Below are 14,023 nucleotides of genomic sequence, written 5' to 3'. Positions count from 1 at the left end.
ACAAGTGATGCAGCCACATCAATGTTTATAGCAGCTCAATTCACAACGGAAACAACCTAGATGCCCTTCAACAGATGAATGGATAAAGAAAACCTGGTGTATATTTCCAATGAAATATACTCAGGCGTAAAGGTAGAATGAAATTAAATGCATGGAACTAGAGAGTCTCATGCTAAGTGAAATAAGCCAATCCCCCAAAACCAAAGGCCAAAAGTCCTCTCTGATATGTGGATGCTAACTCACAATGAGAGGGGTGGAGGTAAGAACAGAAGTTCATTGGATTAGACAAAAAGGGAATGAAGGGAAAAGAGGGAGAATGGGAATGGGAAAGACAGGAGAATGAATCAGACATCACTTTCCTGTGTTCACACATGAATATACACCAGTGAAACTCCACATCATGTACTACCAACCACAAGAATGGAAAGTTATACTCCATGTATGTATAATATGTCAAAACACACTCTAATGTCATGTATAACTCAAAAGAACAAATTAATAAATAATTTTTTAAAAAGATCCATTGGGTGGGCTGGGGAAAGCAGTGAGGACCCCAGAGGAGCTGGAGAATGGGGACAGGTGAGTCCCTGAGAGGCATTCAAAGGGAGCAGAGACAGTTCAGAGCCCAGCTTAGAATTAGGATAAAAGGGGCTTGAGTGCTGGCTTTGCCTCTTGTCCGTGACCTTGGGCCTCTGTTTCTTCATCCCTCTGGCCTTGTAAGGACTAAATTGAATATCAAATGGGAAGAGCGTGGCTCGGGGGAGCACTGATGAAAGTGCAGCCATTACCCAGTGCAACAGAAGGGGCCATTGTCTCCTCTGAGGACTCATAAAATGTGCTCTTGGAAGTCATTCCGATTCATCTCATCAAGTTCTGTGAAGGCCGCTTCCAGGAAACTCACAACAAGGTGGAGGTGATGTCACTGAGGGACAATCTAGGGGCCATTAGAGGCTGGGGAAGGAGATTGAGCTTGGGATACTCAGCAGAAACCGCAGAGCTCACTCCTCACACTCATATCCATCTCTGCAGCCCAGCAGCCCACCCTGGCCCGCCCCATTGGTGAAGGGGAGCGGGCTCTGGCCTGGCCCTGAGGACGCAGGTCCCTGGCTGCCTTGTCGGGGAGGGCTCCAGAGGCCGTGAAGAGGAGAAAGGCTATCTGTGCATGACACACAACAGAGCACTTCAGCTTCCCGCAGCCTGGTGCTCTTGTCTATTCCAGAACTTTTTCCATTTACTTCAAAAGCAGTCCGCCTGTGTGATCGGATGCCAGGGTGGGACACATCAGCTCGAAATACAAAGAGTCCCTCAGAATGTGCCAGTGTGTGCGTGGGGTGTGGGTAGGGGCCGAAAAGGAAATAGAAACAGCATGGAACTTGAAGACTCTGGCTAGAATGTTTCCCAGGTTTGCCCATCTGGCTTTGCTGCCAACAATAATCACAAGGGAAACCATCTGACATGGTGTCATCTCCTGTGAAATGAGCTGGGGTGAGGCCAAAATGGTCCCAAGGAGTCAGTGGAAAAAGCATGAGGTGGAGGAGTGGAGAGGACCATGTGCCCTTGGAGAGGATGAGAAAAGTTTTCTTTTTGTTAACCTCCATTTGTAACATAGATCCGGCCGGCTCCTAAATACACTAATTGGGAAGCAACGTGGGCTCATGGGAAGATAGACTTCTGAGCCTGAAAGGAATAGGGGCAAGGGCATCAGCTTAATTTCTATGCCACCTGGGGCAAATAGTTTACCTTCTGCAGACTTCAGTGTCCATGTATTAAAGACAGAGATGCTAATATTCACCTACTTCTTAGGATTAGAAGCAATTTATGTAAAATGGGGAAAACTTCATTCCCAAGTTGATGATATTAGGAGTTGGGGCCTTTGTGGGGCGATTAGGTCATAGACCAGCGTCCTTATACATGGATTAAAAGGCTCAAGAGAGACACTCACCTCTTCTCCACGTGAGGTGAGAGGCAGCTCTTGTGAATATGCTGGCACCTTGGTCTTGGATTTCCCAGCCTCTGGAAATGTGAGAAGTAGATGTTGGTTGTTTTTAAGTTGAAGGAGCCGTGGTATTTTGTTATAGCAGCACAAATGGACTAATACTGTAGCCGTTACCTTCATCACCCTCATGTTACATCACTATTACATCCAGCTCACTATGACACAGATTTCCCTAGTGCAAGAAACTGTGCCAACCCCTGAAGGTGCTACTACTGAGCAGTCGATAGAATACCCTGGAACATCTTGAAGCCTATTTGCTAAGGTACAAGTCAGAATACTCAGGGCTTAATGTGGGCATTCCCGGCTATCCCAGCTTCTGTTTCCCTCAGACCCCACAGACTTGCCCCGAATGAGCCTCCTCCTCCTTTGCCCTTCACACCTCCCCAGCTGCTCAGCTTTCACTTCCACCCAAATCTCCCCTAAACCCAGGGCCCAGTCCCAACTCTACCATGTTTTTCATTTTTTCTTGACTCAGACTGCAGCTTGTTATCCAAACACAATCCTTCTAGCAGGATGGAACTGTAGTTACCACCACCTTTCCTTCCTATGAGGTTGTGAATGCTCAACAGGTCATAGCCGGTGACTCCAGAGGCTCCCAATATGACCGTGAGGGACAGAGAGTGGTGGGCTCCACCTTCTGAGAGAATGGATGACTTAAAACTCTGAAAGGAATGTTTTCGGGAATCCTGGAGGTTTCCTGGGACTTGGGCATCTAACACTTGTTCTCTGCAACTACCACGTTTTGGGGAGAATTCATTTTTCATCCATTCAAGCAACATATCTTGATAAGATACCTTCTTTTTTTCTTTTCTTTTTTGCAGTACTGGGGATTGAACCCAGGGGGCGCTGTACACTGAGCTTCATCCCTTTTTATTTTTTTATTTTGAGATAGATACATTGCTGAGGCTGGCCCGGAACTTGCAAATCTCCTGACTCAGCCTCCCAAGTCGCTGGGATTACAGGCATGTGCCACCACGACTAGCCAAATACTAATTTTTGTACAATCTTGAATCAAGGAAGCTCTTGAAAACATTAGAGAAACAACCCTAGAGAAGGCAGAGTACCAGGGCACCCAGCTTTAGCAACAGGAAGGCTGGGCACCTGTTGTATTAGGTCCTGTTGTCAACAGGAACGCAAAGAGCCAGCCCTGGAGGAAGCATCATATACTTCACTCTGTGTGGCCTTAAAGAAGCTACTCTAGCTCCCCTGTCACTCTAGAAGTGATGGGAAGAAATCATTAGCAAAATTGAGTACAGTTTGAATTATCTGTTGTTTGCATCACATTTTATGAATTGTAGGGTAGGGGTGGAAACAGAGGAAGTCAATCCAAAATCCTTTTAGAGCAATAAAACCTGAGAAGTCAGAGAAATCAAGCAATGATTTAGTTTAGTATTAGTAGTAATAATATTACTGCAACAACACATATCACAATTTAAGGGCCTAATTATTTATATGTTTGTATACGTGTATGTGTCTGTGTGTGTGTGTGTGTGTGTGTGTGTGTGTAGCACTGCTATCCAGATTATCCCATTTGACTTGTGAAACAATTCTGTAAGGTAGAAATTTATTTTGTTGTTTTACAAGTCAATCTACTGAAGTTCAGAGACTTGTTGTGAGTCACAGTTAATAGATGGTTACTCCATCTGTTTCACAAAAATGCTTTTCAAATAGAGTGGAATATTCCAGGGTAACTGGTTCTATGTCAGTTATGCAGTTATACTTGACACACAACTGTATAAACAAACAATGTACACTATTGGCTGTGCATTAATTACATGCACAACATCTGGCATCTGTTCACAAATGCATGTTTTTGCAAATTGCCTTTATTTATAAGTGACAATAATTGAAGTCAAGGACACAAGGAGGCAGATGATATAACTCAGTGGCAAAGCACTTGCCTAGTATGTGTAAGACCTTGGGTTCAATCCTCAGCATAGCAACACCAACAAAAAAGGATACAAAGAAACCTGCATTTGTAGTCCAGAGTTTTCATTTGGTCCATAGTACAATGTATGGAAATGTGAAAGACAGTTTTGTATATTTGTTTGTTACTAACTCAGACCATTAAAATGAAAACATTTTTTTAAACAAAAAAAAAAAAATAGATGGTTACTCCAGAATTCAAATGCAGGGCTGACTCTTCCAAATCCCCAATAATTCCTCAACTCTTAGACACTTACCCATCAGACAGAAAGCATAAAAACAGGCATATGATTACCCACTGCATGTAAATAAATATAAATATAGATGTATATGTAACTCCAATTCTTCCATTGTATGAACTAATTTTCTCAAGGTCTCAAAAATGTGTGGGTATAAATTCAAAAAGTAGCTAATATTTATTGAGAACCTGTTATGGTCCAGACCACTGGATTACATAAACCCTCTAAATGTACCTCCACTTAATCCTCACAACAATCCTGTGTAATAGATACTGGCTAGACATGGTGGCACATACCTATAATCCCAGTGGCTCCAGAGGCTGAGACAGGAGGATCACAAGTTCAAGGTCAGCCTCAGCAACTTCAGGAGGTCCTAGGCAACTTAGATCCTGTCTCAAAAAATAAAAAGGACTGAGGCTGTGGCTCAGTGGTTAACCACCCCTGGGCTCAATCCCCAGTACAGAGAGAAAGAGAGGGAGAGAAAGGAGAGAGAGAGAGAGAGAGAGAGAGAGAGAGAGAGAGAGAGAGAGAATGTATATGTGTGGGGGCGGGGAAATGTTGCCTGATCTTAATAAAACAATCATCAGAAAGGTTAATGATTTTCCTAAGGTCACACAGTCCTCAATGAAAGCTGGACTCAGAGAAATGTCTATCTGGCACCAAACTGCCCACTTCCAATCACTATGCCATTCTTTTTTTTTTTTTTTTAAGAGAGAGAGAGAGAGAGAGAGAGAATTTTAATATTTATTTTTTAGTTTTTTCAGCAGACACAACATCTTTATATGTGATGCTGAGGATTGAACCCCAGGCCACATGCATGCCAGGCGAGCGCGCTACCGCTTGAGCCACATCCCCAGCCCTCACTATGCCATTTACATCACAGCTGCAACCCATGCTTCTCACCCCCACTTTTCATACTGAACCCCAATCCCCTAATATACACCCTCCTATTTAAGGGCATCTCAAACAGATGTCTACATGTGTCCTCTAAGTCAACCTTCCTGTTGACTCTCTAGTGTCACCCACCATTTCCTTGCACTCTCTGCTACCCAACTGAGAAACCAAATATTTAGCCATGATCTCCAGTGCAATAAGCTCACAAGTAAAAAGAAGGAAAGAAGGAAGGGTCCTGGTCACATCCCCACCAGCACCATCGATGCTTTGGTTCTTCATTTCATCTGGAAGGTGGAGGCTGGAACTTCCAGTTGGAAATTCATGAGAGAGTTGAGGGGCACTTTCTTGTCTGAGAGCCATTTAGGGGCCTCACCTCCTTGGGGCCCTTTGTAGTAAGAGGGAATAGAGGGCTTTGCATCCCTGGGCCGCCTGCGTCCCCAGGCCATGCCCTGCTGGCTAAACTGGGCACCTGCCATCACAGGCACCTCAAGAGCAAAGCAGAATGCTGGTTCCTGCCCCTGGAATCAGGTGCTATTGGAAGACGTGGCTCCTCCATTATCGACAGTTCATTTGTCAACAAACTCGTACTTGTTGAGTGACAAGGATGTTCAAGTGTGTTCTTTTAGAGGAGAGTGTGAAACTTATTTTTAAAAGACAAGATATTGCTCATGGAGGGTTTTTGATGAAAATTAGTATAACCAGATCAACAGAATGACATCTGGATATTGCTTTGTCTTACCAGCATTTTCTCTTTGTTAGTGTTTGCTATAAAGGATTACAGTGGCCCTCCTTACTCTGTGAGGAAAGAGCCTCCATCACCTTGGATGAGAAAACTGTGTAAAGGAAAGCCAACACAGGATCCCACCCACCATGTGAGAATCTCCAAAGACCCCCTGACCTGCAGTGGCAGTAGGGCCAGAGTTCCCATGTTGCTCTGTGAGGCTGCCCATGTGCAGGACCGAGAGGAGACAGCCCAGGCTCCACGTGGTGCCTGATACAGAGCAGAAACCTTCTGATCACTTTGCCTCAGAGGAGGATTTCCCAGGTCTCTTTGAGCCCGGCTGTTTCAAATTGATGAAGACAAGAACTTTCTCACCCCCACCTTCTTTTCTCCTCCAGAACAAGACCCAGAAGGGTCCTTTTCCACCACGGGAGTTATTCAGTCTACAGAAACCTGCGGAAAGTGAATTACTCAACTGAATTTGCAGGTGAGTTCTTTTCTCTCCTATTACACTTTCCAATGATCTGTCAGACTATGCTAGGAAGAAATAATCCCCATTTAAAAAAAAAAAAAAGAAAAGGACTGCTATTATTCTCGCAAGTTAAAAAGGATAAAATATCTTTAAAAAAAAAAAAAAACCCTCTAGGGCTGGGGTTGTGGCTCAGTGGCAGAGTGCTTACCTGAGTTGTGTGAGGCACTGGGTTCGATCCTCAGCACCACATAAAAATAAATAAAGGTATTGTGTCCAACTACAACTAAAAAAAATAATAATTAAAAAAAACTCTAGACTAATTTGTAACCTGTATATATATTTTTTTATCTTCTTTTTTCTTGTCTCTTTTCCAGTTTTATTTCGTTTTTGGTGACACTAAGTGCCTTGACCTATTTCATGCTGCTATAACAAAATACTATAGACAGAGTCATCTGTGAAGAATGGAAATCTATTTCTCGAAGTTCTGGAAGCCGGGAAGTGCAAGATCAAGGTGCCAGCCTCTGGGTGGAGGGTAGAAGGGCTGCCTGCTCCCATGGTGGACGGCAGAAAGGCAAGCTACTGAACAGTGCATGAAGCCTCTTTTATAAGCACTTTAAACCCATTCACGAGGGAAGGGGCCTTCATGACCTAATCACCCCTTGAAGCCCCGACCTCGCAAAGCCTTCCCCATGGGCAACAGCAACCATAGAAGCTGGTATTTTGATGGGCCACTGTGTGCTCCTCCTGGAGAGCTCCTAAGTAACCAGCCTTCGGAGTGGAGCTGCTCCGTGCAGACCTTCACATTGTTTATCACTGTCTGTTACATTCTTTACCAGAGAGGCCTTAAAGGTATTAAGGGAAAAAATACAGACAAAGCAGATTAAAAGTATGCTTCAGGGTCTACTGAAGGCTTCATCTATAAACCACACAGTGTCTCACAGGTCAGACGCCAAATAATGGGTTAGACAATTAGGTGAAACAGTGGTTTCATTTCAAATATGAGGAAACTTGCAGTTAAGCCAAAGGAATTCAGTTAGACACCCAGGGGTGAGAGGGCCAGTCTCCCTGCCCCCACCCCCAGTCCCCCATCCCGGGTTGTTCTCCATCCTTCTGCATTTCTGTGACTCTGTGACACAGGCCCAGGGTCCAACTCCGTGGCCAACACCGTGGCCTGACCCCCTCCTCGGAGACCCCCCTGGGTGCTGAAGGTGTGCCGTTGGCTTCCTCAGGCTCTCCCTGGAACCCTGAGGCTGAGTCACGTCTGCCCGCAGCTGCTGCTGTCTGCATCCCTGGGCACGGAGCTCTGAAACTCGACCCTGGCAAGGACCAGCCCTATCCCCTTGGAGGAAATGGCTGAGCGGCCTCAGCAACAGCAGATGAAAACTTCCTTCCTCTTCATCCAGCTGCAGGCCCCCCCTGCCCGAGCTCTCCCCGCCCAGTCTCCAGCCACTGCAGCCTCCACAGCAGCCCCAGGGGGCCTGGAGGAGGGACACATTTTCCCAAGTCCCAGGACAAACTTCTTGGCAGGCGGGGACCTCAGGCGCACACAGGGCTTAGCTGCTTCTCCTTCAAGCCTGCTGCATGGGGAAGGCCTTGGGACAGTGGAACCAGCCACTTTCGGTTGCTGTTCACTGAAGGAGAAGGAGGAGGGAAAGCCAAAACCCCAGGACCTGCACCTCAGATCCCCACGTTGTAGGCACTGCCTGGCCCCTGCCTCCAGGAACCACGCATGTCCACAGCCCCTGTCATGCAGGCTTGCTAGCCCGGCTCCTATCATGAACGATGGAAGCAGCAGTCCCCCCGTGGGCTGGCAGCACTGGCCTGTCTCTTCTGCGCCCCAGGACCTGTGGGGCATGGACACCCTGGCCAGGAACGCCTGGGGATGCTCGACTCCGCAGGCCACCTGGGCCCACACTGTCGACAGGGGTGAAAGGGCTGGGCTGATGAGAGGTGCTGCCACCTACCAGGGGCTGCCAAAGAGCTGTGGAGAGGAGGCTGGCACCACGGTTCTGGCAACAAGGGCACAGCTCCACAGATACTGCCCGGCTCTTCAGATCAGCACAAGCTCCCCGGCCCCACCTGCGGCTCCACCTCTCAAGGTAAGAATCTGTGTGAGCCTAAGTCCCCAGACTCTAGCTGCTGCTTCAGCAGAGGAGATGGAGACAAGGACAGCCGTGCCCTCTGTGGCTCCCAGTCCTGACCCTGGGTCTCCCTCTGCTGTGGAGAACCTGCCTATGGACAGCAGAGGTGCCCCCCAGCCTCAGCCCTCCCCGGCCTGATCTGGGCTCTTTCCTGGGGGCTCTGCCACCTTCCCAGCTCCTGGAAACCTTCCATTTGGAAAGAGACAATGAATTACTGTTTCCCAAGATCTCTGCCAAAGAAGTGGGGATAAAAGTTGGATAAGGAAATGCCTACGTTATAGGGGAAGACCAGGGGAAGGGCAAGGGTGGACAGAGACATGTTGGAGGCCCTCTGAGGTGCCGGCCATCATGCTGGGTGCTTTCTCATAGCTCATTAGTCCTCATCACCACAAGTGCACTTTCAGACAAGGGATGTGGTCAGGAGGGTTCCAAAAAGATAAGGGCAAAAGCAAACCCTGCTTCCGTGGTAGACGTTGGGGACAGTGAGGGAGGCTTCAGTGAGCCGTGAGGGTTTCCAGAACTAGAACACAGCCTGGAACACTGCACATTCTGGGCCCACATCTCCCTCCCATCCTCAGCCCCCACCAAGTGGACATGCCTCCCTGGGCACGAGCCTCCAGTTCCCATCAGGAAAGGCAAAGGCTACTCCGTATGGTCTCCAGGGTCTACTTCCGCTCCCCTGGGCTCTACCTCCCATCACGGTCCTGCTGCTTTTTGTTAGCATACTAGTCTCTGCATCTCTGACCCGCCCCCATCATGATGGTGCCAAAGCCCACCCTCTCCACCGAGTTCAGGTGTACAACTCTCAAAATGGGGGTTCCAAGTTTCCAATTATGCCTCCATCTTTTCTTACCTAGCTGCAAGAACATGCTGCTGTACTTTGTGCGTGAGTGTGTATGTTGGGGTTAATGGAATGAGACAGGAAGGGGACTCTTGGTGGTGTACATGGAAGGCTGGCATGGAGGGGGCTCTCAGGGAAGTCAGGGAGTTGGGGAGGGGGATGCCACTTCATCCAGACCCGGTGGCTCTCTGACCTACTCATGCACACCATCACTCCTTCCCCATTTGTCTTTTTAATGGAGGGTCCCAACAGCCACGGTTAAGCATCGGGGAGAAAGATTCCAAATTCTCTCCAGAGGGGAACTCTTGGAAGAAGTGATACTATCACGCTTCCTTGAGAAATAGCTTGCATTCCATCCTCGTTCTTGTATCTCTCATTTCCTACAGGGATTTAGGAGGAATGACACACTGCTGTGTTAGAGTCCAGTCTCTGGATGTGGGGGGGTCATACAGTAGCTGTCTGTGTACTTTTAATACTGTTTGATGGCTGAAAACTTAATGTTCCCCCCCACCCTTCCCTCCCGCCTTAGGGCAAAGGGCGAAGCCTCACAGCTGTTGCCATTCCCTAGGGAGGGGTGCTTTGGGAATTGGTGCAGGAATGTAGAACTTGTCCTTGGCGGCCTCATTTAACCCCCTGTGTAAATGGGCCCCCAGATATTGATTTCACCTACACTAAGGATTGCAGAATTCCCATTTACAAAGCTAGAAGCCCCAAATCTAAGTCCTAGCCACTGGAGCTCTCTTGAGTCTCAGTTTCTCCATCTTGGAAGCACTGATGATGTACCAGCTCCTAGGTTGCCATGGAGATTTGTGCACTAAAGTGTTGGGGCAGTGAAAGGGACCAGTTGTAGTTGTGTTTTGCTGAAGAGGGGAAGCAAGACCTATGGGACTCCAGCCATGGAGTCAGTGTGAGTATAGTGACTCCAGGGCCTGGTGAAGGAGTAGGGCTCCTTGACCTTGCTGAACAGGCATGACTCCCTTTGCCATGGGGACAGGAACTGTGAGATGAGTTGCCTCTGTTTCACAAGTCCTTTAACTGCCTTACAACTCTTATGAACCCAGTAACCCGGTCCCACATTAAGTTTTAGGAAAAGTAGAAAAATCAACAAAGATAGTTTTTCCATCTATCCAACCCTGGGCAGATTAAGGTGCCCCCGACACCTGATGTAAAAAATTAGTTCATGAGAATTGCACAATAGTTCATGTTTTGGAATCTAGAGCATCAAAATGCTGGTTAAAATATTTTATTGTTGGGTTAAGGCTATAGCTCAGTGGAAAAGTGCTTGCCATGCATGCGTGAGGCACTGAGTTTGATCTCAGCACCACATAAAAATAAATAAAGATACTGTGTGTTCATCTACAGCTAAAAAAATACCTAAAAAATATTTTTCAAAAATATTTTATTGTCAACTATGAATGGTGAGACCCTTGATTCCTCACCGTGGAAACTTTCAAGAAAAATGTGATCAGCTATATTTAAAAAAGTGAAAGATTGGCTGAGTGCAGTGGCTCACACCTACCTGTAATCCTAGCTACTAAGAAGGCTGACACAGGAGGATCACAAGTTCAAGGCCAAGCTGGGCAATTTAGCAAGACCCTTCTCAAAATTAAAAAATAAATAAATAAATAAGGACTGGGGACGTAGCTCAGTGTAGAGTGCCCCTGGGTTCAATCCTCAGTACCAAAAACGAAAAGTAAAATGTTGGTTACATGTAAGTAAATTTTATTCTATGTGCATACCATAGGATGGAGGTCCTTGTGTCAACCTTCTCAACAGAAAGTCTGCATGTGAAGAGTGAATTTTTTTCTTTGCAGAACTCCAAATGATCAAGCTTAAATCTCTCAGTGTTAAAAACCCATTGGCTCCAGTGTGAAAATTTCTGACTTATATCCTTCCAAGTATCATAAGGACTGAGTACAGTGCATTAAATCACTTGGTTTTTCATTTATATGATGACCAGCGCCTGGCCTCTCTGCTGTCTCCCACTACCTTTGCCTCTGACGAAATCTCCTTCGAAGGTAACCGGCATCTGGGAGCTGGAGGTCCACACTGCACTCCTCATTTCCCTGGTGGAGAGGGTGGGAGAAGCACACACAGGAACAGCAGGTCTAGGGACTGGTTTGGAACAGACACCACGGGCTTTCCAGAAGCAGTGGAGTCTGGGTTTGAAGGACGTGGAGTTCCAGCGCAGGGGGATGCCATCTGAGGCCGTCACATTCCCATGTCGGTCTGTCAATGTGAAATCAGAAGATGTTCCTTGGTCTGGGACCAGAGCATGCCCCAAGTATCTCCTGGACCCCATGTCCTGCTGCCCCTCTGTGGGAGCCCATGGAACTATCAACATTTGACTAGAGTTTGGGACTAAAGATATGAAAATAAGGATAAAAGACACAACTCAAAACAAACAATAAAACCTCTACAATCACTCTGGGAAATTTCCACATATAAAAAAAAACTAGATCTTCATATCTTACATAGTTCATATCTTAAAATAGCAGTAACTTTTGCTCTATAACTGGCTTTAGGAAGTTAGTAATGAATGTATTCCTTAAAATTTTCCTCAAAATGCCATGTTTACAAACCTCACAGGATTTCCCCAGAATTTTACCTCTTAATTTTTTTCTTCCTTCTTCCCTTCCCCTTTCATAACCGATCGACTTTTTCAGTTTTCCTTGCCAGCTTCTGGGAGTGTTCATGGTTTAGAAATCAGGGACCTGAGCAGGACAGGCCAGGAGTTCTTGGAGGTATGTGAGAGAGAGACAAGGATCATCATTAATCTAATAAATGGAAATGCAGGGTAGGTCTGTTTCCCTAGAAGCAGACCCTGTCCAGCAGACTAGAGAAAAGGTTTTAACTCTCTGTGGCCTGGATTGTTACTCCTTAAAATGAAAACAGTACCTGAAATATTAATCTGTAAAGGACATAAATTTGGGGTAGGAAGTTTTTATTTAGAGTAAAAGTCGTGGGGACTGGGATCCAAGAGATAAAGAAAGGAGCTCTGGTTCTGTCAACTAATGAGCTGTGTCGCCTCTGCCAACTCCTTGAACAAAGCTAGCTGATCTCCCGTGTTCTCTGAGGTCTTCTGAGTTCTGACGTCTGGCGGTAACTATGAATGTATGAATCCAGAAAAGGAATGGAATTGTTTAATGAAATAAAAGGATTCAAGCAATTTCATTTCATCTAACTCTGCTTGTCTCTTAAGATTTATTATTTAGTCAGAAGACTTCACTGCAGGACAGTTCCATACAAGGTGGGCATTCCTTTCTTAACAAGCACCTGGATTTCAATAGGGAGCTAGGAATTCTGGGGTATGACAGACTCCATGCCCGCTTCCAGTAGGAACACCAAGGCCCATGCAGAATTTTAGGACTAGTATTGCAAACTGCCTGCTCTCCAATTGATAGTTCCTTTTCAGACCAGATTCTAGTTTGAATGATAATAATAATAATAATAATAATAATAATTCTCTTCTGTGAGTTGAATGCTGACCTTTGGTCTACTGAAGCCCCAGGAAATGGTCATTTTCCTCCTCTGGGGTAAATACTTCTTTACCCAGGCCTGTTTCACTTTTCTAACCTGCCATAAGTTTAGAAACTGTTCCACTCATAAAAGGATAGGCTAGATAATTCTGTATTGAAATCCTTCTTGGTGAGTAGTTCAGAATTTTCCAAAAGAAACTGGAAAAGAGAGAAAGCACACGCAAACGCTTATGTGTGATTTTAACAGTGATCTGGATAAGTGTGCAGGGAAGCATCCCTTTGAAACGATTCTGGTATTTAGAAAGACAGTATTGATTGGGTTGCAAGGCTTATCTTTACTCCATTTTACGCTGTGTTGGTTTTGACACAGATGTCTTGATTTATTACTTGAATAAATACAGCCTGAGATAGCAGAATGAGTTTCAATTCTCCCTTCTGGTGATTTGCCTTAGTGTTTCCATGACAACGTTGTGTGCTCCTCTCTCTGTATCCCTTCTTTCCACAGTCACACACAGAAGTCCTGTGGCAATATCAATGTATTGGTGCTGCCCCGAAGGAATCACCAGTTTCTCAGCACTTCAATCTACCTATCGGGAGAAGAGAGCAGAGAGTGCATGGAAAACCTTACAGGTGTATGTCTTTGTGGCAGAGTTCCCACACTGGGAACTGAGATGGGGGACTCTGACCCTCCTCCTGACTCAAGGTAGCTGAGGGAGCGCAAGTCCCTTCATTCTGCGCTTTAATTCCATGTCTGTCACATGGAAAGTTTAGACTGTCTTGGTTCTTCCCTTCCTAGTCCATTGATTCCAAGTCAGTTCTTGCCAAACCTTTGGTGCCTGTATTTATAAAAAGACAACCAAATCTACAGCCTTTGGTGGCAAATCTCCAAAAGTCTATTGGATTGAGAAGTCTCTGTGTTGAGAAACTCCCTTATAGGTAAAATTAGATGTCTCTCCAGCATCCAAAGGAGAAACAGAAACTAAAATACATTTTTAAAACATAGTATGCCAATATAGGCCCAATTTTCTAATCTCAAGTATTAAATTAGGTTTGGTCTGAGAGTTTAGGGCACAAAGGCTCAAGGTGAATTTTTAACAGGATTCATTATAAGGATAACACTTATGTAGGGTCTTGTAGAACCCAAAACAGATGCAGATAACTAGAACCAGGGACTTCAATGTGTCCATCTCTCCTTACTGTGCCTTCTGCGCTTCTCTTCAATATTCTCTTTCTATACAACTGCTTCCTCCACTTCCTACTCCTAGGTTTACCTCCCTTCTCTCCAGAACAGTCCAGAGAAGACTGGAATTCCAT

At 45.8% G+C, this 14,023-nt stretch overlaps 1 protein-coding gene across 1 annotated transcript in view; it reads left to right on the top strand.

Moving 5' to 3' along the window:
* Nucleotides 1–7,510: 7,510 nt before the first annotated feature.
* Nucleotides 7,511–14,023, top strand: part of Psd3 (pleckstrin and Sec7 domain containing 3) — a 461,162-nt gene continuing 454,649 nt past the window's right edge. Inside the window, exon 1 of the mRNA XM_026395813.2 lies at nt 7,511–8,347. Coding sequence (XP_026251598.2) covers nt 7,598–8,347 — 750 coding nt within the window. The 5' untranslated portion in view covers nt 7,511–7,597. The remainder of the gene's footprint in view (nt 8,348–14,023) is intronic.

The sequence above is a fragment of the Urocitellus parryii genome, chromosome 14 (genome assembly GCF_045843805.1).
Source record: "Urocitellus parryii isolate mUroPar1 chromosome 14, mUroPar1.hap1, whole genome shotgun sequence".
NCBI classification, from domain to species: domain Eukaryota; kingdom Metazoa; phylum Chordata; class Mammalia; order Rodentia; family Sciuridae; genus Urocitellus; species Urocitellus parryii.
This window is presented reverse-complemented; position numbering and strand designations above follow the sequence as displayed.